This window comes from Cervus elaphus, chromosome 15, assembly GCF_910594005.1.
Source record: "Cervus elaphus chromosome 15, mCerEla1.1, whole genome shotgun sequence".
Lineage (NCBI taxonomy): Eukaryota > Metazoa > Chordata > Mammalia > Artiodactyla > Cervidae > Cervus > Cervus elaphus.
This window is the reverse complement of record NC_057829.1, coordinates 87418383-87444197: the sequence shown is the minus strand read 5'-3', so window position 1 is coordinate 87444197 and position 25815 is coordinate 87418383. Positions and strand designations below refer to the sequence as shown.

At 46.3% G+C, this 25815-nt stretch overlaps 1 protein-coding gene across 3 annotated transcripts in view; it reads left to right on the top strand.

Annotated features, from left to right (window-relative positions):
• ADAM12 (ADAM metallopeptidase domain 12) overlaps nucleotides 1-25815 on the top strand; it is a 381565-nt gene extending 355750 nt beyond the window's left edge. For all 3 annotated transcript variants that reach the window (XM_043926044.1, XM_043926045.1, XM_043926043.1), the window contains exons 22-23: nucleotides 15968-16098; nucleotides 20908-25815. In XM_043926044.1, coding sequence (XP_043781979.1) covers nucleotides 15968-16098; nucleotides 20908-20968 — 192 coding nt within the window. In that variant the 3' untranslated portion in view covers nucleotides 20969-25815. The remainder of the gene's footprint in view (nucleotides 1-15967; nucleotides 16099-20907) is intronic.

Here is a 25815-nt window from a genome sequence, read left to right as displayed (position 1 = left end):
CTCTTGTCCTGAGGCTTTCCCTGCCTCCCTTTAAGTAGCTCACCTGTGTACCATGTGACACTGGGACTCTCACTAACAAGAAAAGATATTTTTACTTGCTGGTGTCTTTTTTTCCTACCAGCAGTGAGTGCCTACAGAAGTGATGATGCCGTCAAGATTTCCTTTAAAGCAGGCCTCAAAAAAGGCCTTCATTCTGTTTTATGAAACTAAGGAAATGTTACCCTTTAAACATTAGTAGCTGAAAAAATCCACATTTCTCACTCCAGGCTGGGGTCTGTCTGGAGCTTTTCCGAGACATATGATCTGGATTAGGCTCGCGCTTTCTCATCACACCGAGGGGACCGGCATTAATCCCATGCAGGTGCGGTGCCTCTTGGAGGTGGTTCTTGTTTGGCGGCACAGATCGAATCCACTGACCCTTGGTACTCTAGCGTTACCCATGCCCTGTCCCCCAGGACGCGACAGACACACGCTCAGTGGCTAACCCTGCCTCATCCATCCAGGCTTACCACCCACACTTCGCAGAAGGAAAACGCTTTTGTAAACACCACAATAGTGGTTGACCTCACGTCTGAAGGGTGAGTTCATTCTTCACAGAAAATGCTCCATCTTGCCATCAAGTGTTCTGTGTGATCTTTAAAACTCAAGGACAGTTGAATCAACTCTCTTGTCCACAGATGGGCCTTTCTGGGCTACCATTTCCTTCTCAGGGAAATGAGCCTTGCAGCTCAAGCTTCTCAAACTAACTCCTCGGCCTTGATCGAGGAAGCGGACTTTCATTTCCTTTTCATCCTGTCAGCTCTTTGAGAGGAAAAGCATTCAGTATATTCATCTGGCTTTTAGCTGACTGCTGCCAAGTTCTCCCGAAACGCAGCCTGAGCATGAAAGGCAAAGTGTGGGCTTGCAAAAAGGCTCTAAAAATGATGGAAAAAAAAATAAGAAGTCACACACAGGGGTGTGTGGTCACGTATAACTGTGCGCGGGCAGGGAGCCTGATAGAATAGCGTTGTTCTGCCTGGCACAGTCCTGGGCCTGCTCTGCCTGGCATGTTATGTTCACAAGTCACCAGGAACAGCCTCGTCAGTGAGGAGATCAGACAAACCAGCGCCCCTGCCAGCTCACAGGCCACTTCAGAGGCCCCAGGGACAGCACTGCATCGAGTTCATCTCAGATTCTGGAAGAGAAAAAGGAGGAAAGAAAAACAGGGCAAGTTCCAGGAGTGGCTACCAAAGGATCCCAGAGGGCTTGGGGCGGCTTTCTGATGATGTTGTAGCCCCGCGTTCCGGGAACAAACTCACTCAGAAGGACAGTGCAGATAGTGGAGTGCAGTTTATAACACCGGCAGGCCCAAGGCAGAGTCTCCTCTGAGCCAAGGACCCCGACCAGTTTTTGTGAAAACCTTATATACCCTAAATGTACGTGCCCAAACCCACCTCCCCAAATTCCCTGAAACGAGTCTGAACAAAGGAAAAGAAAGATGCAGTCAAAGTTAACCCATGATTCATATGCCTTAAGCCTAGGTAGTTAACAGTGGACAATTAGCCACAGGCCTGTGGTCATACTCCATAATAGAATTTATGATTCTATCTGGTTACACAGATAATTAGGGTATTCTTTTAGGCACGGAGAGTCTAGGTACGAGCCCTGGGGCTCTTTCCTCCAGGGGGCCTGGTTTTCCAGTTGGCATGGTGTTTCCATAGATACTGGGCATAGAGCTCAAAGTCCACAGTCTGGCCCAAGACGGAGTCCTGCTTTCAAATGGAGCCTGTTCTGTTTCCTCCTATTTGTGGTTAATCTTAAGATATTTTAGGTGGTTTTTTACCCTGGATTACAAAAGTGTTCAAAACATACAACCTTGCACCCCAGAAAAATCCTTTACTGTACGATCGTGTTAAAGTAATATATATTAAAGAGGAGCATATGTCTTGAGCAGAATTCTGGAAGTGTGTCTTCGGGTGGCAGGCTTGAGCTCTGACTCCCAGCCAGGCAGGGGGAGAGACTGCGCCCATGAGCTCATGAGCTGTGCTTTGTAGCGTGAAAGGATTCCTTGCCCTGACCCCAGACATCATCCGTAAAGTCAACTGACTTGACTTCCACGAGGGAAGGGCCCCGAGAGGCCCCAGGTGAGCCAGAGACTCCAGGAGAAGTAACATCTGACCCGGAGTTTTATGTTTTCCTTTTCTGCCTGCCGACTCCCTGCCACCCTGGAACCTCAGCGCGGGGCGCGGACCACTGCAGCCGGGTGTGGGCCTCAGGGTGGTCGGCAGATGAGGGAGAGGCTGTGGTTACACCAGGGGCACGTGTTCAGGGGAGAGGACACTCCCCGCAGGCTCAGTCCTGAGCTCCCGGGAGAGGATCCAGCCTGGGGGAGCCCAGGGTGGGAGGCAGTGGGCACAGCGCCCGGACACAGACAGCACCTGGGCGTGGGTGGAGTGTCATACCATCACCCAGGAGAGGGTCTCAAGTCACTGAAGATGAATTTAAAAAACAGGTGTGGTTCGAGAGATGAGGACCTGTGAGGACACTTGGGTGATTGTCTTACCTGCTAACCCCCAGGGCGCCTAAATGTGTTCCCCGCTGAGACGAGGGACAGGCTGGGGGGCAAACTCTGGAGTTTCATTAGATTTCTAGGCTGTAGCAAACTGAGATCCTTTATGCACTTTATTATGACTAATAGGCTTAATTCACTCGTCTAGAGTTTAAATAAAGAGCCTGTTCAATGTCACATCTAAGAAATAGATTTCTCCGCTCACAGAATTATATCTAGAGAAGTCTGTGCTAAGAAGTAGATCGAAATGCAATTTTCTGCTGTCAGATTGCAATGTGCCATGATTCTAATGGGAGTATAAGTGGCACCTTCAATCCATAGATGGGCCATCCTTCAAACGAGTAAAAACCTCATGAAAGCATCACTTAGCACTTAGCTGTAATTTTTTTAAGGTTTGCTCCATAAAACGGCATTTGAACTGTACATGCTGATGGCTGATGTGTGACCCTACTGGGATTGCTTTATTTTTTTAAGCCCTTCATTTCCTGGGAAAAGTTAGGAAGTGGGTTTCCTCTGTAGAATCTTATCAGTGAGTAATGCTACTGACCTGACTGGCTAAAGTTGTGTTTCCAGTTAGATTAGCTTCTTTACTAGAACAATAGGAAAAAAAGAAGAAAAGCAACTGAACCTATCTCTTAGATTGATTTTTGCTGAATTCAAGTCCTTTCTTGAGACAGCAGATGGGCTTATGAGAATATCTACCAACCCAGTTTCTGGCATGTCTCTGTGCTGCAGAAATTCCAGCAAAGGCAGGATTAATTCCTATTTTTATTCTTAGAACCGAATGGTCTATCATTGTATGTGTGTGTATGCCTGTTTGAGTTATTATCCTAAGTGTTTCAGGATAAGGAGCGTCTCAGTTGTGTTTTGAGTTGTTATAAAACAGCATGTGTTGAGCCAGTTATGTGGCTAGTGCTCCCGGGCTGAGTGCTTTGCAGGCATTTCTAACCACGTGGAGGAGCCTCGGAGGCAGATACCACCAATAGCCCCATTTCGCGGAGGAGGAATCAAGGCAACGTAAGGCCAAATAGCAAGACCCCCAGAGGTGGAGATCAGGGCTGCAGTCTTAAAACGGCTGCACAAACAGGTGGATACAGAGGGGGCAGAAGAAAGAAACTGCAGGAAGACAGTGATGGCGAGCAAGTCTTAGACCACTGGCTGCCTCGGCGATCTTTAATTCATTTTCCCCATTTTTGCCACAGATGAAGGTGATGGGGTAGAACAGGGGAGCCCTCTCACATCTTGCAAAGCCTCATACAGTAACAAGAGAGACTTGCATTTCTCTCCACTTTTGCTTATAATAGTATCATGCTCCAGACATTTGTCTTCATCGGTCTTTCTTAGAACCAGCCCTTGTTCAGAAACATAGCAGTGGTTGTGTTGCATTCCAGATACTCCTGGCGTGTTTTTTTTTAATGTATTTTTAATTGAAGGATAATTGCTTTACAGTATTGGTTTCATTTCTGCCAAACATCAATGTGAATCAGCCAGAGGTGTACATATGTCCCCTCTCTCTTGAACCTCCCTCCCACCCCTCTAGGTGGTCACAGAGCCCCAGTTTGAGCTCTTGAAGTCATGTAGCGAATTCCGACTGGCCGTCTACTTTGCATATGGTACTCCATGCTACTCCATTTGTCTCACCCTCTCCTTCCTCCCCACCACCGCCTGTTTCCATAAGTCTGTTCTCTATGTCTGCCCTCCATTCCGGCCCTGCAAATAGGTTCATCAGTACCGTCTTTCTAGAGTCCATGTGAAAAATCCTCCATGCGTTACTTGTAGAGGTGAGATTTTCGGTTCAGTGTCTCTGACATGACATTTCTCCTCCTCCACACCTTATCTGTGTCTGTAGAACATACAGCTCAGTATACTTTGTAAAACAAGGCTGGCCAATATTGTACATCTCTTCTAAGATGGTAGAGCAATCAGACTTGATGTAAGTAGTGTCAGAGGGAAGTGGGGAGAGCTATTTCAAAGAGCCCTCCCTCCCCCAACCCACACAAAGAGTGATGAACAATTAACATGGGCTGTTACTTATAAGCAATAACTATTTGCTCATAAATGCTTGGTAAGGATACAAATAGGAGCAAAGCAAATTTAGACCATGATTTCAGAGCCATCAGGTCCTGGCCAGTCCCTCTGAGATTGAGCCCAAACTTGCAGAGTTGTCTGCCACAGAACGAATTTGCATCTGAATGAATTTGAATGAGGACTTGCACCCTTCTGATCTGTGTGGGCATCTGATACTTAAACCAGCACTCACAGCGTTTGCAAGCCTGATGATCTAGACCCTTGCTTATCAGAAATGCCAGTACATACTGAGAAAAGGAGATCTATTCGTCAGGATATACTCCCAAGGAAGGGAGGTGAAATACGAGAAAACTGATCGTTATAAAAACCTGTATTACATGATACAGGGTTCTCGGGGCTGGTGCACTGGGATGACCCAGAGGGATGGGATGGGGAAGGAGGTGGGGGGCGGGGTTCAGGATGGGGACACATGTATACCCATGGTGGGTTCAAGTCAATAGTATGACAAAACCAGTACAAAAAGAAAAAAAAACCTGTATTACTGAAGGCAAACCTAAAACTGGGGAGCGTCCTCCGTGTCTTCTCTGTGCTTCTCAGATTTCATCCTTTTACCCAGATGTCCCCCAAGACCCCCTCCTCCCAAGCCTTCCTGCAGTCCTACCGGGGTCTCCTCACTCACCTGACGCCTCGGTCCAGAGTTACCTGGACACCTGGTCTGCTCCATTTGAGAAGGCATGAGACTGTTAGTCCTTTCCAGGCACACCTAAGCCCAGCCCCTTGAACACAGTAGACATGTAGGAAGTACACTGAATTGATGTGAATTCTCAGTAGTAAATAGTCAGCCTTGTCACGGGATCGCATCCTCCCTCGGGGCCCACACGACCAGTGAGCTATAGGTGAGTGAAGATCTTAGTCACTTCATCCTGTAAATCTGAACTGTAGCTACTGCCCAGCTAATTCAGTCGGTAGGGCATAAGACTCTTAAATTGTAGCTACCAAGGTTTGGGACTCCTGCTCACTTTTGCCTACCCAGTACTTCCAGAAATTTCAGCTAAAATATTTGGAGTTTCGTATCATATACTGAGGCTTCCCAGGTGGCACTAGTGGAAAAGAATCTGCTGATCAGTGCAGGAGATGCAAGAGACACGGGTTTGAGCCTTGGAGTGGAAAGATCCCCTGGAGGAGGAAATGGCAACCCAGTCCAGTATTCTTGCCTGGAGAATCCCATGGACAGAGGAGCCTGGCGGGCTACAGTCCCTGGGGCTGCAAAGAGTCAGACACGACTGAGCGACTGAGGACAGCACATCATGCACTAATATTCACATGACAAACTCATCCGATGCGGAAGTACCTTTATCTCCCTGGAGAGAAATAACTTCAGAGGGAAGCCATTCAAGTGATTACAGTATTCAAAGGAGTGTTTGTTTTCCACTCACTTCTATTACTGTAAACACCCAAATTGTACATGAAAAAAATGGATGCCTGACACTTTACCTTTATATTGTAATGGCAATGGATGCCTATAAGTAAAACTTCCAACAGTGTAAAGGGTTATTTGGGAAGGAATCTCCCTCCCACCTCTATCACCAGACTCACTTCCCAAAAGCAGTCATTGACGCTAGGTTTTTGTAAAGTGTCATTTAGAATACAGTGAAAACTCTCTTCCACCTGTGTCTCTGCAGAGTGAGAGGTTATGAAAAAGTTGGAAATTTTCAAATGACATTATAAAGGTGCGGTGAAACCTGTCTACCCATCCCCCATCTTCAGCAGCCATCCCCTTGCTATTGCTATTTCATACATTGGAAGCACCATCACTTTGCTATCACTCTTATTCCAAACCTTGGATCCTAATTTTGAGATCAAATGGCAGCACATCTGGTACTGCTTTCCACTTTGGTTATTCCAGGTCAACCTCATCCTTTCCACTGACTGTGGAGTATTTCCTGGCAGGACCGCACTGTAAATTCTTTAACCTGTCCTATACTGATGGCCGCATGGGTGGTTTCATCATTTGACACTTCAAACAGGCATATTCTTGCCCAGGCAGCTTGAGCCCATGCATGACAATGGGTGCGAGACAAATTTCTGGGAGCACAATTGCTGATCAAAGGCCATATGCATTTAGAAACTTGATAAATGAGGCAGAAGTGCCTCTAAAGGACACATCCCTATTTCTGTTCCCCAAGTCTTCATCAATGCAGTGTATGCAGAGGTTTTTCTTATCTTTGCCAATATGATAGGTTGAAAAAAAAAATCTACATGTTTTTCTTCTTATATATGAGATGGGGGATCTTTTCACAGGTTTAAAATCCATTTGTTTTTTCCCTTTTTCGTAAACTGGTTTGTCACCTCTTTTGTCGCTTTTTGTTGTTAAAAGGATTTGTCTACCCAAAGATTACAAACGTGTTTTTCCATTTCAAATAGCTTCATGATCTTTTTTTCACATTTAAGTATTTGATCCATCTGCTATTTAGTGTATGAAATGAAGTAGTAATCCAACTTTTTCTAGATAACCTCCTGACTAATCCTTAGCACTGTTCACTGTGGTTGTGTATTTATTTGTCCTTTATTGGCTTATCTTTTCTAGACTAGATTTATCTGGTTCCTCCTCCATTCTTCGTTGTTGTTCAGTCCCTAAATCATGTCCGACTCTTTGCAACCCCATGGACTGCAGCAAACCAGGCTTTCCTGTCCTTCACTACCTCCCAGAGTTTGCTCAAACTCATGTCCATCGAGTCGGTGATGCCATCCAACCATCTCATCCTCTGTCACCTCCTTCTCCTCCTGCCTTCAGTCTTTCCCAGCATCAGGGTCTTCTTCCAATGAGTCAGTTCTTCACATCAGGTAGCCAAAGTATTGGAGCTTCAGCATCAGTTCTTCCAAGGAACGTTCAGGGTTGATTTCCTTTAGGATTAACTGCTTTGATCTCCCTGCTGTCCGGGGGACTCTCAAGAGTCTTCTCCAACAGAACAAGTTGAAAGCATCAATTCTTTGGCGCTCATCCTTCTTTATGGTCCAACTCTCACATTCTCCTCCACTCCACCACCCCCAGAGAACCAGCCCTAGATTTTACATATAATTTTCCTTTTACTGCCATTAGATCACAGAAACATTACTTTCATCTCCCCTCTACAAATTTGAGATAATATCTCTCTCATTGGACTTTGTGATAATTAAATGAAAACATATAACTTTATTAGGATGTCTGTAATGTCTTTGCTAAATGATAGTAACTTTTTACTTTTTATTCTGCTCTTATCTTTATCACTTCCATTTTTCTTTTGTACTTAGCTTAATTTTTCTCTAAACTCTTAGATCATTATTTCATTTATATTCATATTTGATTACATAGCATATAAATCTAGAAGTTTCCCAAATACTGCTTTATCTGTGCCTGTTCTCATTTTTGTGTTTTCTATGTTTATAATTTTAAAATAGTCTGTTTTCTCTTTTGTTTTCTCCTTTGGCCCAAATATTGAAATTTATTCTGTTGTTATTAATATTTTAAATAGATTTCCCTACTGTCTAAAGCAGAGCGTTTCTATGAAACCTTTCATAAGCCAAAATGGCATAAAGTAAAGAAGCGATTACCTTAGGACACATCTTGTTAAGGGGTGCACATCGAGATAAAGCACAGATGCTCACCGACAGGGCTCAGAGCTCTGGCGGGCATGCTGAGTAGTTCCTGGGGCAGGGGCTTGGTGGTGCCACTCCCTCTGCTCAATGGCTATTGCCCCCCAAAATGCTGAAAGCTGGCTTTTTGCCTTTTTGTGTGTGAAAGCAAAGATCCTCTTCAGATTTCTGTCGGTTGGTGAAAACAGGTACTAATGTAGGTCTTTCATAAAAGCGAGGGTCAAGCAAACTTTTGAAAATTGGGGAATACCTGTATTTAAAAATATATAAATGTAAAAATGATCCAAAATTCACCCATATTTATACTGCATAGAAATAACCATTGTCACCTGTTTCTCTAGGTATACAGCTATTTAACTTTCAGATATATGCATATATTTCTTTTAGAAAAGGAAAAGTTAAATAGTATAGACTGCTTCAGCCCACTCCAGATACAAGCTCTGTCCTAAGTTTGGTGTTGATTTTCTGTGTGTGTGTGTGTGTGTGTGTGCGCGCGCGCACACGCGCGTGCATGCTAAGTCACTTCAGTCATGTCTGACTCTTTGGGACCCCATGGACTGCAGCCCACCAGGCTCTTCTGTCCATGGGATTCGCCAGGCAAGACTACTGGAGTGGGTTGCCACGCCCTCCTCCAGTATCTTCATATATTTTTACGAAAGTAGGTATCCATGAATGATATATATGACTAGTATTTTGTTTTTCAGTTTATATAAATGGTATCAAACTAAAGCATAACAAAATATGTACTCATCTGTGTTTTGCTTTTTGTTTCTGGATGTTCTCTTTGGTTCTTACTCAGATATGAGGCTTGTCTTTTATTTTTTATAATAAGAATGTTTGCTCCAATAATTTCCAAATCCAAAATCTTTGTGTGTGTTACTGCTGAGGTTTTATCCCTCCTCCCTCTCTCTCTCTCATGACTCCCTGCTTCCTGGTCATTTCCTGTGAGCTTACTTCACTGCAAAGTTCCCTGGGAGCTCCTGCAGGTCTAGGACGAAGGCTGTTCCCCCCGGAGAGGGTGCATTTGCGTCTGTCAGGTGGCCAGGGCAGCACCAGCTTGAGGCCCAGTGACGTGACTCAGGGCTTACTGAGCCACCCAGGTGATGGGTGATGTGACGTCAGCTTCTGGTTCCAAAGGGCAATTTGTGGTTACAGGTTGGTCTGCCCAGCACCAAGGGCACTCTCCCTGCAGTCTCGCTAGGGATAAGGGAACTATCCTGCCAGTCTGCTGGGAATGGACAATGATAAGTGTTGATTTCTGGAAGATTCTTATCCTGAGGTATAGTCTTCTGCAGAGCCCAGCTTGATCAAGGAGAGGTCAGAAAGAGAACTGGAACTGGTGCCAATCTTTAACCCCTGCATCCCTCACCCTAAAGGGGTATCAGAACCAAAACCCAGGTTTCCCTAGTTGGGCAAATGCCTATAGCTTCAGTATACTAGTTACCCCCCCTGGGCTTCTGCTTTCTCTTAGATGCTGGCCTGATAACATCTTACTATCTTGTAGCTCTTGATACTTTTAAGAAAAAAATTTAAATACATTCTACCCAGCAATTTTAGAGAGAAGGTAGGTCAAAATAACCCAGCCCATGATGCATCTAGAAATGGATGATCCACCTTCTAACTTCGGTTAGTTCTGTAATGTCTAACTTACAGAACTGTCTGTATTACAGCTTGTAACACCTACTTTCTGTTCTGTAGCCATAATTCCCACAATTTTGTTAGCCTGTGGTCTACATTGAAGTGATTTAGTACTCCATCTTTTTGCCACTGAGCCATCCTTTTCCTGTCTGGCTGGAGTCCATTCTGTTGGACTTTCAGAATTTCTTCTAGAAGAACTCTTGGGACACATTTTCTCTGAATTTTTGCATGTTCAAAGACATGCAAAAGACAGGCTTTACTTTTTCAATGATGTTTTAGGCATAAAATTAATGGATCACACTTTTCCTTCCTTGAAACTCTTCTATGCATGCTTCCTCTATCTGCTCTGAAGAAATCAGAAGCTGGCTTATCTTTTTTTTCCTTGTAAGTAACATGATTCTGTATCCTTGAAAGTCCAGCAGCTTTAAACAGTTGTATATTATTTCTGATGTTGCTGTTCAGTTGCTCAGTCATGCCCGACTCTTTGTTACCCTATGGACTGCAGCATTCCAGGCTTCCTTGTCCTTCACTGTCTCCTGGAGTTTGTTCAAACTCATGTCCACTGAGTCAGTGATGCCATCCAACCATCTCATCTTCTGTCACCCTCTTCTCCTCCTGCCCTCAAGCTTTCCCAGCATCAGTCTTTTGCAACGAGTCAGCTTTTCACATCAGATGGCCAAAGTATTGGAGCTTCAGCTTCAGCACCAGTCCTTCCAATGAATATTCAGGGTTGATCTCCTCTAGGATGGACTGATTTGATCTCCTTGCTGTCCAAGGGTCTCTCAAGAGTCTTCTCCAGCACTACAGTTCGAAAGCATCAATTCTTCAGTGCTCAGCCTTCTTGATGGTCCAATTCTCACATCCATGGATGACTGCTAGAAAAACCATAGCTTTGACTATATGGACCTTTGTCAGCAAAGTGATGTCTCTGCTTTTTAATGTGCTGTCTAGGTTTGTCATAGCTTTTCTCCCAAGGAATTTTTCTTTTAATTTCATGGCTGCAGTCACCATCTGCAGTGATTTTGGAGCCCAGCAGAATAAAGTCTGCCACTGTGATGGCTCTCATGCACTTCCCCAGGGAAAGTGTACACTTTCCAGGACTTGACTCTCTCAGGAAAGGTTTTGCGCATTAATGCTGAGTATCTTTTCTCTCTGCACTATTTGCTCAGATCCTTAAGTGGCACCGTCACCTTTGCTGGTGTTGTACTTTACCCTTGACCTTTTCCTGCTTCCCCTCGGCTGGGCCCCCGTAGCCCTGTGTTCAGTGCATGCAGGCGCTTGGTTTTCATTGTTGCTTCAGTTTTTCCTTCCCTGTTTCTCTTGACTTTTGCCAGCTCCTCCTCTTTGCTTCCTTACATACATACACATTTTGCCAGCGGGTTCTTGGTTGGCCCTTTGTTTATTGTGGTTCTTTCCTTCCTTCTTTCAATAGTTTTGATTAGTGTGTCTGGATTCCTCTTTAAAGGAAGGGAGGTCTCCTGGGAGGAAGAACCAGTTGCAGGTCAGTTGGGGGAAGGGCCAGGTCAGAGCTCAGGACCAGCTCTTAAACTGCCCGCCTCCTGGGGCACCGCGGGGACCGCGGGCTTTGAGGGACGGTGGTGGTTGGGCCTCCTCTGCTGTCAGCAGAGACCCTGCCAGCTCCCCTCGCCGCTCCAGGCGTGCGCAGGTGGCTGAGCACGTCTGCTCTGCCTTCAGCCCTGACCCGCGTGTCAACGGCTCGCTCCCCTGTCTCGTCCTTGGCAGGCGGGGTGGGTGTTCTTCCAGGTTGTCCCTTTCATGGGCTCTTCTCAGCCAGGCCTGCAGCACACTTTGCATCCTTTTCTCATATATTCAGCTTTCCCAGAAGTGGAGTTTTGCTCCTCCTTCTGCATTTTCTTTACTGTCTTCAGGTGGTTTTAGAAGGAAAGAAGTAAGGACCTCTTCCAGCTAAATGCAAACATGTTCTTACAAGGACGCCTGCCGCTTCTGAATAAAGAGGAAAAAGAAGTCGAGGCATTTCCCTGGGAACCAGTTATCCCTGTTGTTATCACGAAGCTTTGGTTCCTGCAGGGCCAGGGATGGGCCAGATGGTGAGCAGGATCTATGCTGCCCTACCCCCAGCTCAGCCCTGCACAAGCTCACTGGGACCTCTCTGGCATCCCTGGCATTTTCCTGTGATAACATCCGGTCCCCCGGGGGGATTCCCTCTGGAGAAGCAGGATGTACTTCCTCTTGCTGATCATGCAGACGGAGATAACAGTTGAGAATTCTCTACAACGATCAAGCCAAAGGGCTACTATATTTGGGTCCAAAAATTTATTCTCATCCCTCTAAAAAATATTTGGAATATGTGACTATTGCTAAAACATGAGTGGAAAATGGAGAAACGAGAACACTCCATATTTTTTATAACATTATTTATTTATTTGTGGTTGCTTTGGGTCTTTGTTGTGCGTGGGCTTTTCTCTAGTTGCAGTGAGTGAGGGGGACTCCTCTCCAGTTGTGGGGCGTGGGCTTCTCATCGTCGTGACCTCTCCCGTGAAGCACGGGCTGTAGAGTGAGTGGAATTCAGTAGCTGCGCACTAGGGCTCAGTGGTTGTGGCTTCCGGGCTGTAGAGCAGACAGTAGTTTTTGGTGCATGGGCCCAGCTGCTCCGTGGCATGTGGGATCTTCCCAGACCAGGGATCAAACCCAAGTCTCCTGCCTTGGCAGGCAGACTCTTTACCACTGAGCCACCAGGGAAGCCCAAGACCACCCTATTTAGTAACAGACCTTGATTTTTCTCCGGTACCTAGAAAGTTGAAGAGCATCTGAACTCGTTTCCTTTTTAAAAATGAAAGTCAGTCTGAAGAAATGTTTGTTGAGTGTGGAGTTTATGTTCATTGAGGCCTGGAATCATTCCTCTGCTCCATCCTGAAGACTCTTTGTGGCCAGGCTGGATTGAACTTCTTCGGGAAAGCCCAGGTCCAGGTTTTGCAAAGGCAGCTTGAAAAATGATACCTCAAAGGGAGTGCGGAAGCTCCGCCCCTCTCTCCAAGGTCAGAGCATGTGCTGCAGGGGCTTCTGCCCAGATGATTTTGGGGCTCCAGGTCTGATCCCTGAAAAGGGGGACCCTTCATCTTTGACTAACTCTACTGTTCTATGAAGCCACTTTGTCCCGGTTGGGCCTGGTGGGAAGCTGGCATCTTACCTAGGCAGCTACCTGTTTCATGTTTCCGTAGACACCTGTCCTGTCCAGATTGGTGTCTCTGCTGAGCCCAGGTTTGAATCAGAACTTTCAGTCAACATCTCAACTCTTTGGGCTTTTATCACTACGGTGACTGTATAATTTGTCCTCTAAACCGGGACACATTAGAGAGACTGTGATTAATAAATTCAACGCTACCATAAATTGAGAATGTCCCAGGCAAACCAGAATGAATGGCCCACCTAATTACCTCCTAAGCTTTCAGTGATAAATCCAAATATATTGTGATATGTTTTAACATACATCTCACATTCTCTCCAGCCTTGCAGTAAAAACCTGACATTATCTTTACTAGCAAGACTAGATACTTATTCATCCTTAGTGGCAAAACTAGTCATCATTTAGTCATGAATTATTTAATCTTCAAAGTCTTTCAAGTTTACGGGGGCATGCATTCCTTTTTTGCAGCGCACACTAATATCTTGCTCATAGTTTTCTGCCATCTTACAGGAAACGGATCTTGATTTAGTGCCACGGTTTATCACCCAGCGTGGGTCTGTTGGGAGGATTATGGCGCTTTTATTAATCTTTTTTTATTGGAGTATAGTTGCTTTACAATGTTGTTCGTTTCTTCTGTTCAGCAAAGGGAATCAGCTGCACATATACATGTATCCAGTCTGTTTTCAGTTTCCTTTCCATTTAGGTCACCACGGAGCACTGGATTCCCTGTGCTGTACAGTAGTTTATCGGTTATTTATTTCCTGTATAGTTGTGTGTGTGTGGCAATCCCAGTACGATTAGGGTGCTTCTAGGTGGTTCCGTTCACTCCTTCGATAATAGTAGCTTATTGGTCGCTGTGTGCCAGGCTCCGTGCTGAGAGGTTAGTAGACCATCTCTCACTTAACCCGTGTATCACCTTCTCTCGACAACGTGGAGAAGTTGCGTAACTTGAGTGTTCTCTCGGAGTGCATCAGCGCGGAGCCTGGTCGGGTAGGCAGACAGCCTGGCCTCGGTGCCTGTGTTCATTGTGGGTCTGTGTCCCTAGTGAAAGGTGTGTTCTCTCTTACATCCTGCGGGCTGTTAGTGTTTCCTTAAATGAGCACTCATGTGCAGATGTCCCTTGTAAGTCTGTCCCTAGTTCAGTGGCTCTCTCCTCTCCCCATTTGCCCCTTGTCTCAAATTGGCGTATTTTCCATGCAGCTGTGGTTGACAAACATCTGTGGTATTATGGCTTCCTCTGCTTTACAAAGTGAAAGTGAAAGCTGCTCAGTCGTGTCCAGCTCTTTGCCACCCCATGGACTATACAGTCCATGGAATTCTCAAGGCCAGAATACTGGAGTGGGTTGCCATGCCCTTCTCCAGGGGATCTTCCCAACCCAGGGATCAAACCCAGGTCTCCTGCCTTGCAGGCGGATTCTTTACCAGCTGACCCACAAGGGGATAACATTAAATGGGGGGGGGGGGGGGTACTATACTGTCACATTCTTTTAACTGAGCTCTGACTGCCATGGAGATGTAATCAGTGGGGTGAGTACCATGAGAAAGTCAACTCAAATGTTCTTAAATCATCTTGGGTCGTCCTGGATGTATGGAATACTGAGTGTGATCCCAGGGGGTGAGGCCACCTGTTATTAGGATGTCCTGTCTTCCTTGAGTTCCTGGCGCCCTTACCTGCACACATTCTGTGCACACACAAGTGTTTCTAGGCTCCAAGGCCCAGAGCAGGTGGTGTCTTGATACCTAGGTTCACCCTGGGCTCCAAACAGCGTAGTCAATGCTCACCGGCTTCCCAGCGTGGCTCCAGTGAACCCCCGTCTCACAGTAACCAAGGAAGGAACCCCAAGAGTACGGCTGCCTCTTAATCATTGTTATCCATGTTCTGGGCGTTTCCCATGCATGATGTAGTCCTCCTAACAACGCTATGAGATGGGTCTTTGTTCTTTCCCACTTTACACCCAGAGAAATTGAGGTTCAGAGAAGTCTAGAGACGTGCACGAGTCCCAGAGTGCTGGTCTTTGCATAAAACCCAGAGCAGAAACTCCAACTTCGTGCTTTGCCCACCCTGTAGTGCCAGCTCCCTCACTGGCCTCTGCTGGACGTGGATTTTCCTCCTGGGTGTCATTTTCCAGGTGTGTTGGTGACTCTTTGAATGAATCCTTAGCAAGTATTTCAGTAGAGGAACAGTAGTGCATTTCATGGGGAGCAGCTTGACTGAGCCCATGTTGGTGGGAGAGGGTGGCCCCCTCCCTGTCTGGGTCACCCGCAGCTGAACCAGTTCTATTAGAGGGTTCCGGCAAATTTGAAGAAACAAGTGCATTCCTTGAAAAGATTTCCACCCGCTTCTCATGTTGGGCCTTTATAACGTGAAAAGAAACCTGAAAAGCACAGGGGAAAGTAGACATCGTCTGGGTAACAGTGAGCCAGAGATGCCAGCAACTCTACATCCAAGGCCAGTCAGCAACATGGCATCTGAAGACTCGTCTTTGAGTGTCTGTAACTAAATGATGGTGGTTTGGTGGTTTATTCGCTAAGTCGTGTCCGACTCTTGTGACCCCAATGGACTGTAGCCCGCCAGGCTCCTCTGTCCATGGGATTTTTCAGGCAAGAATACTGGAGTGGGCTGCCATTTCCTTCTCCAGGGGATCTTCCCAACCCAGGAATCAAACCCGGGTCTCCTGCATTGCAGGCAGATTCTTTACCGACTGAGCTATGATGCTGTGATTAAATCTTTAACACAACACGCTCATGCACACACGCACACACACCACCACATCTCTACAGTGAGGGGACTGTACTCAGAAAGTTTATAGGAAGTGAAACTTGTGCTGCATAGCAACATAACCACCCTCCTCTCCCTAGCCCACTCTCCAGGGGACTCCAGTGGCTTCTGAAGCCAGTGTCTCGTCCAAGTGCACGGAGATGGTGATCATGCCTTACCTTGTGGTTTATTGCAGGGAACGCGTAAGCCAAGCCCCCCTCAGAAGCCGCTGCCTGCAGACCCTTTGAGCAAGACAGCTCGCCTGGCTGGTGCCTCCGCCAAGTCCCCGGGACGGCAGGAGTCCACGCTCCGCCTGGCGCCCATCAGGTTGGTGATGCACCCTCTTCCCTCTCTTCCTCCCCGAAAGCATGTGGGCCAGCTGCACGGGCCATGCTTCTCAAGCCACCGGAGGACACAGGAGTATGGTACCGGCTGTGGTCCCGCACTCCCCACCCCTGGGGGCAGGGTAAGACAGACGCAAGGGCAGATCTTGAAAGGAAGCAGCCGGGAGCTATAGAATTGGTCTCTCTTAGCAGTGATCCCGGCCTACCGGTGGGATCAGCTCAAGATCAAGTAGAACAGATCCCTCAGAGCAGTGGCTGATGATCTGGGCCAGGGCACAGCCAGCCGCCAAGCGGTGCAATATTGGGACAGCAGGACACCTGCCTCCAACAATATGACTGGGGCTGTGATGGCTTCTCCTCGGTCCCGGGGATCCCGAGAAATGAGGTGAGGTTGGAGGCCCAGGGATAAAAGAAGGGGAATGGAAGAAGTTAGGCTGAAGAAACTGCTGGGCAAGGGTAACAGGGAGCTTCCCACTCAACCGGCTAAAGGAATCGCCTTTGCAGACTGAGCGGCCGCTGTGGGTCATCCACTCTGCCCTCCCCCAGGGGACTAGGCCCGAATTCTGACTTGATCAGGGAGGGTTAACCCAAAGGTGTGCTGGAGCCAGCTCCCATTGGTTTGTAAGAATTATTAAATTTCCAAGAATTTAGCCAGCTAGGTGTTAAGCCTGGCCCTTCTTTAAAATTACGTAAACTGGAAATGATGCCAGTTATATTAAAAACAAAAGAAATAAATGCTCAGAGCCCCAGATTTCCTTTTTTTTTTTTTAACTACATTTTACTGCCATCCACTCTCTTGAGGTTACCTACATCTGTCATTTCTGGGTGATGGGAATACCACGCCATGGTGACCACTCCACAGCTCTTCCATGCTCAGCCACGTCCTCTTGGGCGCGTGAGTGTTTATACCGTGGAAATCGACAAGCACCACAGATCCGGGGCCTCTGACTTCCCCCGCCATGGCGGGTAGTTAAACATTTACCAGCTCACAGATGGGTTAAACCCTCAGCCAAAACACACGCCCCCTTGGCAGCCCGCTTTGTGAGCAAGGTAGGGTGCTGGCCGGGCCCTGGGTTCAGTAATTCAGCATCTCCGAGGGGAAGGCACGCGTCTGTGAGTTCATTCCAGCTCTCGGGGAAAAATGTTTGGCCCGTGAAAGATCTGTGTAATAAATCTCAGAGATAAAGCTGGTCAGGGGGTCGGGACAGTGGTTTGATTCCCAGCTGTAGAAATACAGGAACACTGCAGAGCATCCTAATTACTTCACTGCGGTTTGTACACTGATCTTGAAGTTACTTTTCTAGTTTTCAAAGGGAAAAAAAACAGGGGCAGGAAGGTGGGGAAGGCCCTCTTTTATCTTACTGAAGTTTAGTTGATTTTCGATGGTGTGTTCGTTTCTGCTGCACCGCAAAGTGATTCAGTTATACGTGTACATTCTTTTTCTTACTCTTTTCCATTAGTGTTTATCACAGGATGCTGAATGCAGTTCCCTGTGCTGTACGGTAGGACCTCGTTGTTTATCCAGTCTGTACAGGGTAGTTGGCATCTGCTAATCCCAAACTCCCGATCTGTCCCTTCCCCACCTCCCTCCCCTTTGGAAGCCACAAGTCTGTTCTCTGTGTCGCTGTCTCTGTTCCGTAGATAAGTTCATTTGTATAATATCTTAGATGCCACACAGAAGGGATAGATATCCTATGATATTCACCTTTCTCTGTCTTACTTCCTTCATTTAACATGATAGTCTCTGGGTCCATCCATGTGGCTGCAAAGACTATTTCATTCTTTTTTTTAATAGCTGAGAAATACTCCATTATATATAAATTATATATACCACATAGAAAGGCCTTTTCTTTTTTTTTTTTTTTCTCTTCTGAGGCAGTGATTTAAAAAAAAAAAAAATTATTAGAGTATTCGTTCAGTTCAGTTGCTCAGTCATGTCTGACTCCTTGCGACCCCATGAACTGTAGCACGCAAGGCCTCCCTGTCCATCACCAACTCCCAGAGTCCACCCAAACGCATGTCCATTGAGTCGGTGATGCCATCCAACCATCCTCTGTCATCCCCTTCTCCTCCTGCCCTCAATCTTTCCCAGCATCAGGGTCTTTTCAAATGAGTCAGTTCTTCGCATCAGGTGGCCAAAGTATTGGAGTTTCAGCTTCAACATCAGTCCTTCCAATGAACACCCAGGACTGATCTCCTTTAGGATGGACTGGTTGGATCTCCTTGTAGTCCAAGGGATTCTCAAGAGTCTTCTCCAACACCACAGCTCAAAAGCATCAGTTCTTCAGCGCTCAGCCTTATTTATAGTCCAGCTCTCACATCCATACATGACTACTGGAAAAACCATAGCCTTGACTAGATGGACCTTTGTTGGCAAAGTAATGTCTCTGCTTTTTAATATGCTGTCTAGGTTGGTCATAACTTTCCTTCCAAGGAGTAAGCATCTTTTAATTTCATGGCTGCAATCACCATCTGCAGTGATTTTGGAGCCCAGAAAAATAAAGTCAGCCACTGTTTCCCCATCTATTTGCCATAAAGTGATGGGACCAGATGCCATGATCTTAGTTTTCTGAATGTTGAGCTTTAAGCCAACTTTTTCACTCTCCTCCTTCACTTTCATCAAGAGGCTCTTCAGTTCTTCTTCACTTTCTGCCATAAGGGTGGTGTCATCTGCATATCTGAGGTTATTGATATTTCTCCCGGCAATCTTGATTCCAGCTTGTGCTTCTTCCAGCCCAGCATTTCTCATGATGTACTCTGCATATAAGTTAAATAAGCAGGGTGACAATATACAGGCTTGACGTACTCCTTTTCCTATTTGGAACCAGTCTGTTGGTCCATGTCCGGTTCTAACTGTTGCTTCCTGACCTGCATGCAGGCTTCTCTCATTAGAGTCTACTTGACGTACAATGTGGTGTTAAGTTTCAGGTACACAGCATGGTGATTCAGTTATACGTATATATATTCGTTATTTTTCAGATTCTTTCCCCATATAGCCTATTACAGAATATTCAGGCAGGTTCCCTGTGCTATGTACAGTTGGTCCTTGCTGGTTGTCTTGTTTTATATGTAGTGATGTGTTAATACCAGGCTCCTAATTTATCCCCTGCACACACACATCCCTTGAGTAAAACCCTAAGTTCGTTTCCAAAATCTCTGAGTGTGCTTCTGTTTTGTAAATAAGTTCATTTATATCATTTTTTAAATTAGATTCCACATTTGAGTGATATTTGTCTGTCTTACTTTATGTTTGGGTACTGTTCCACTGTATATATGTACCACATCTTTATCTGCTCCTATGTTGATGGACATTTAGGTTGCTTCTTGGCTATTGTAAATAGCGCCGCAGTAAACACTGCGGTGTGTGTATCTTATCTCCAGATGTGGGATTTCTGGGTCACGTGGTAAATCCTACCTTCCGTTTTCTGAGGGACCGTCATACTGTACTGTACAGGGGCTGCCCTGGTTCACATTCCCACTCACAGTGTAGGAGCATTCCCTTTTCTGCACACCTTCTCCAGCATTTATTGTTTACAGACTTACGGATTTTTAACTGGAGGATAATTGCTTTACAATGCTGTGTTGGTTTCTGCCATACCTCAGCATGAATCAGCCCTGATGGGTATACATATGTCCCATTCCTCTTAAACCTCTCTCTCATGTCCCACCCCATCCCACCTCCCCCGCTTTTAGATGGTTTAGACTTTTTGATGACAGCCATTCTGACAGGGGTGAGGTGGGGTACCTCATGACCCTTTTGATTTGCATTTCTCTGATAATTAGTGATGTCGAGCATCTTTCATGTGCTTTCTGGCCATCTGTGTGTCTTCTGTGAGCTTCCCTGAAGGCTCAGAAGGTAAAGCATCTGCCTGCAATGCAGGAGACCTGGGTCCAATCCCTGGGTTGGGAAAATCCCCTGGAGAAGGAAATGGCAACCCACTCCAGTACTCTTGCCTGGAAAATCCCACGGACGGAGGAGCCTGGTGGGCTACAGTCCATGGGGTCGCAAAGAGTCGGACACGACTGAGCGACTTCTTTGGAGAAATATGTATTTAGATCCTCTGGGGAAGGCCCCCTCTTAAATGATCTCAAGCAGCGGCCTGTCTTACCTCTGCCAGTTGATGACTCCAGTGTGAGCTGGTTCTGTCTCCACCTGTCTGTTCGTCTCCGAGGGATCCCACGTGCCCAGCTTCTCTCCCCATCGTCCGGAGCCGCCTCAGTACGGCCGCTGCTGGGCGCGCTGTGGCTGGTGGAAGACAGGATACGCGGGCAGTGCAGATGGGCCCTGGGTTTTGCAGTCAGTACCCCCAACATGTCAGCTGTCTCAGTCATTCTCTATGTTGACTTACTGAAACACTGCTACTCTGGACATGGTGGGTGAAGTGAACTATGACTAAAATTAGTTTAATCTATTTTTTTTTCATACAACTGCTAGAAAATTTAAAGCTGCATGTGAGATCCACCTTTGTGGCTTGCACTTCTGTTTCATGGCATTCTTCTCGAATCACCTTGTGGATGGACAGGAGGGGCAGCTTTGAAAAGGGTCATAAACGGCTGAAGACGCTACAGCCCTCAGCCAGGCCCTTTCTGAACCTGCCACCCCTGCTGCTGGCAAGAGGCGTGGGTCTCCAGCACCTGTGGTGGGGTGGGGGCGGGGGCAGAGGCGAGATCTGACCCTGGAAGCCCATCACAGCACGGGAAACGGTATCTCCAACCCGGGCATCGGGGGTTGGCAGAAATCGCTGGCAGGGCCTCTGACCGCCGTTTTGTTGTCCGCTCTCTCTTCCTACAGACCTGCTCCGAAACAGCCCCATCCAGTGCCCAGACCCGCCCCCATCACCTACGCTAAGTGAGAAGCAAGCCGACACCTTTGTTCAACAGTGAAGACACAAGTTTGCACTATCTCTCAACTCCAGTTGGGGTTTTTTTTTTCCTTGTACCAACTTTTAGAATTTTTTAATTTTTCAAACACCATGATTTGAAAGAACTTTGAGCTACTGCCGTTGGTGCTGTGCTGTGCTGTGGTGCTCTGTATACTTTACTCGCTCAGGTACTTGTAAATTATTAATTTATGCAGAATGCCTGCTACAGTGCAGTGCGCTGTAGTGGGCTTTTTTAAAAAAAAAAAAAAAAAAACCCATCACTGAGTTTTCCATGGAAGGAAGGCTTGTTGTGCTTTTCATAGTTTAGTGAACTTGAAATATCGTGCTTTTGGGGATTCTGGACAGGATGTTATTTCTGATGGAGGCTTCATGAGGAGGGCAGTTGCCCAGCTTACCCATGGCTGTGGTTCTGGTACCAGACACAAAACAAGAGACCCCAGGTAGAAGGCATGCTCTGAGGCCAGAGCCTGGCTTCAGGTCCAGGCTGTCCTGGGCCTCCAGAGATCTCCTGGACACTGTCACAGCTGAGGGGCTGGCCCACCAGGGTTACCCCTGGAAGCTCCAGGGATAGCAGGGAAGGACCTGGCTTCTGGCCAGGGAGCTCAGGAGAGAACCTGGATCCTGGAGAGGAATTTTAAGGTGTGGCCACTGTAGGAGACAGACTTGGAACCCGAGGCCAGGCAGACATTTGACCTTGAGCTCACCAGCCATGAGCACATTTGGAGAGCAGGCCGAGAAGTTTGCTTTATAGAAACACCAAGAACTTCTTTTCCTGGCTGCCCTTTGCAGAGTGCTGGCATCAGTGCCTTATTTAAATTGGGAAAGGTGGTGTTTCTACAAGACAGCTACTGCCCGAGCCCTGCAAACCTCCGTCTCCCTGTGCTGTTTGGAGCTGAACAAATTACCACCTTGTGTTCTTGACTGTAACACAATGATACTGTGTTCTGACAGACAGATGAGGCTTTCCATGGGAGCATAACTCTTTTCAGATGTGAACCCGTAACCAGATCTAGTGAATCAATTCTGGAGATAAAAATCTCCTTTTATTGCAAGGTTCAGCTTATTAAAAATTAGGCAGAATCCCTGTGCTTGCAAAAACTGCAGCCAAATGGAAAGTTGTGTTCACTGGGACAGGTTACGGGCTACTGTCTTTGTTAGGATAAGTTGGACAAAGAACCCTAAGTTACTAGTATGTTCTCTTTGGGGCATCTTGTTTTCCCACCTTGGCAGCAGGAATCTTTCAGAGATGTTTTTTAGCATAAAGTCTGGATCTGTTTCTTAAGCTTTTACAACTTACCTGTTGAGCGTCAAAGTCCTCACGTTCACGCTCAATATTCATGAAATGCAGTCTTGAGCAGCGGACTCATCAACCTTTCACTCTTCGGATGTCAGGCTGGGGAACCATTTTCACAAGCAGATCTCAAAGATGCCTGTACCTAATGGCATGAAAATTACAAAATTACTCAGGCAAGGTCAAATGCCATTATGCCTGTCTTCTAGTGGGGTCCTATGCGGCTAGTTTTCACATTAGAAGGCAATTGACAACGGTTCCATGATCCACTCTGCTTTATGAGAGAGACTTCATCTGGGTCATTTCCATGGTTTTTCTATGCCTTGAAGCAGAAAGACAAAATGTACCAAGAATCTTGGTTTGCCTTCAGGAAAACAAGAGTGCATTTAACTCTCTCCGAGTTCCCACCGTATCTAGGCAACATAGCATTCAGGATTGTGGATAAACTCAATAAACCCATGTCACACACACACACAAAGGGAACGCGACTCTAATGCATTCCAGCTCTTAGAGCATGCAATTTGTTCATTATGCAATTATTAGTTTCTTAAAACTATAAAGCCATGTTAGAAAATATTACTGCTGATGAGTATTTACAGAATTACTGTAACTAGCATTATATTTGGTAATTGTATTAAGGCCAAAAACATATTCTATGGGAAAGTTTACAGCATTTCTATGGTGCATTAAGTGGGTATTATTTTTATAGACACCCAAATCCCTGGATCTGGCATTGTAGCCCCTTCTGCCAGTGTAGGGAAGAGGGTGTGAACTTTTCTCATCTGTCCTTAACTAGAATTCCTGTGTTTCTATTTCAGAGAACCAGGAATAGTTTGATATTAAAAGAGATTAATGCTGTGATCTTACATGTCATCATCAGTGGCCACTTGTCCAGGCTGATGACACATTCTTCTCTCTACATACTAGGTGCTTTATAGAGCCGTGCAATTCATTTCTGGAAAAGAACATATTTAAACCTAATATCCCCTTACAGTACAATGTTATTCAAGGTAATGTTATTCAAGGAATGATACTTCCAAATGCAGTATTTGTCAAATGAAGCATATTCAGCAATAACTTTCATTTTAATGTAACTTAGGAACCAAGAGCCAGTTTGCTTGGGGGAGGGGAAGAGGTATTTCTCCCCCTTTTTATATCCTCCTAGATGATAGAAACGAAAATGAATACTTATATTTCAGTGACTGTCTATTTTTAATATTTTTTTAAGATTGTATGGGCATGAATAATAGAGTTGATGTGGGTTTAGATGGCTTTGGCTGAGAGTCCGCACGCCTTGACGCAGAGTCGGCCCCTAAGGGTAGTCACTCTCCTTCCATCTTACTACAGTTGCAGGTCATATGACCCCACTTGACTGGGAAGTATATGGCTAGCCTTCCAGGCATTCTACTGAAAAGTTGATTCCCTGAAATTTTGTGTAACAGTGTGCTTTTCCTGACACATGGACTCAGATGTGTAGCAACCGAGAGAAACAGTGCATAACATTTTCCATTGTCAGACTGTGCATCCAGAGACTGCCCTTCCCCGCGTGATCGTTCCAGCGTACACATGTGGGATGACATCACAGAGACCACAGAGCCACAGATTAAACTACACGAGGATAAGTACTCCCAACTAGTCTCAAAGGGGACATTTTTATGCCTTCTTAACTTTATTAGGAATTCTCAGGCTGAAACCAGAGGCCATTGTTCCCTGACAAATCAATACAACGTATCCATATCTCCTCCCAAAGAAAAACAGCTCAGACCCTGCTCTGTGGCAGACTGCTCCTAGGAGACCCTAATCTCCCGTGGTGCTAAACAGGGCCTGGTACTGGGCCAACTTCAATACTCGAGCATCTTCCCGCCATCTCTCACCTGCTGTTTACAAGCACTCTGAGCCACTGAGACCCCAACAACCGGGAGGGCGCCATACCTGGGCGACAGCCTGACCCCCCTGCCAGGCTCTCGGCGGGAGGCTTCTTTCTTGTAAGACCCTTGCCCTGGAGGGCTCCCCTGGTGGGCAGACTCAGCCTGGAGATCCTTCTTCACTGTTAAGACCCCAAGCAAACACAAGTCAACCCGATAAAGGTCACACCCAGAAGTCTCGCAACGCCAGTGCTCGCCCCCAAGGGGGACTCGGGCTGTGGCTCCGTCCCCATGACAGCTGGCTGACAGGAGCCTGAGACGTGCCATCTCATCTCCCCAGGACTCGAGAGAGAGGGCCATGGATACATCTGGACGCAGGCAGCCTCGTCTAGCACCTCTCCCTACCACCAGACCCAGCTCCTCCCCCTGCCCTAACCCAGTCTCCCACACATCTCTGCAGTTTGCTGGTTGTCCCCCAAGTCCACCCAGAGCGCAGCCTTCTCCAGGGCCACAGCTGGGAGCAACCCTGCCCACTCCCCGCTCCGCCCCCCCAGTGGGGAATCCAAAAGCATCCCCCACCCCCCAGGCACCTCCAGCCTAAAGACTTACTCTAATTAAAAGGGCGAGTTGCCCAGAGGAACTCAGTTTGCCTGTGATGACCGAAAGTCTCTCGACTCACTCTCCATCTCTTTTAAACCTGTTTGAAACCTTTGACACTCATATGAGTAACAACGAACTAAAGAGAAGGCTGAGAACCGTTTCTGTGCAGCGATGCTTCCAGAAGCCATTGACCTGCACAGGAATGGACCATTTCTCTGCATTCCATAAAGGAAACCCCCTCTTTTCTTTCGGGACACCAGTGGCAGCTTAGAGCCCAGCCAATAAGAGCCTGATCCATATGAGACAGCAGGGGAAGAAACCCTGCATATAAAATTGTCATAAAAGCCAACAATCGATAGCGATAGCCGGAAGATTTAATACACGAATTTTCAGTACCATTCGGCTCTTCCAGGTTCAGTACTCTGTAACCAACCCTGATTTTTCCACATCCTCTTCAGAAGTCATTACCTGTGATACTCCTTCCATGAGATAGTTTTGTTAGTCCTCAATTTAGCACATTTTAAATGCAGACAAAAAGAAAAAATCTCATGTGATCATTTTAGTTTTGCAAAGAAGTGGAGTGATACCTATGTTTATGGCCTATAAGCAAGTACTTAAGTGGGAAGGACAGTGATAGAGAAAAAAAAAAAAACACATCGAACTAGAAAGAGAAAATCCCTTAAGAGTCCATGGAGGGCGAGCCACATCAGAGCTCGCTGCTCTGTCAGGTCAAGTGGGGAAGCTCAAAGGAAAGTGCACTGTTTGAATGTGTGTGGCACGGAAGTAGACTCTCTAAAACCTGGCTACAGGCCATTCAGCACAGTACAAAGTTACAGCTACTAAACCAGTGCGTTCATTTTATAGTGCTTCGTCCATGTATCATGCTTTGGTTTGCTAATTTTTTTTTTTCACTTACCTTTTTATGTTACAGTCTGTTACCTTTGTACACGTTTCTCATATCGGGGGGTCTACAGGTAACACAACTTGCTATTTCCATAGGAAAAAAAAAAGTCATTGTTACGAATATTATATCCAATAAATGGTATATAGGTCAATATAAA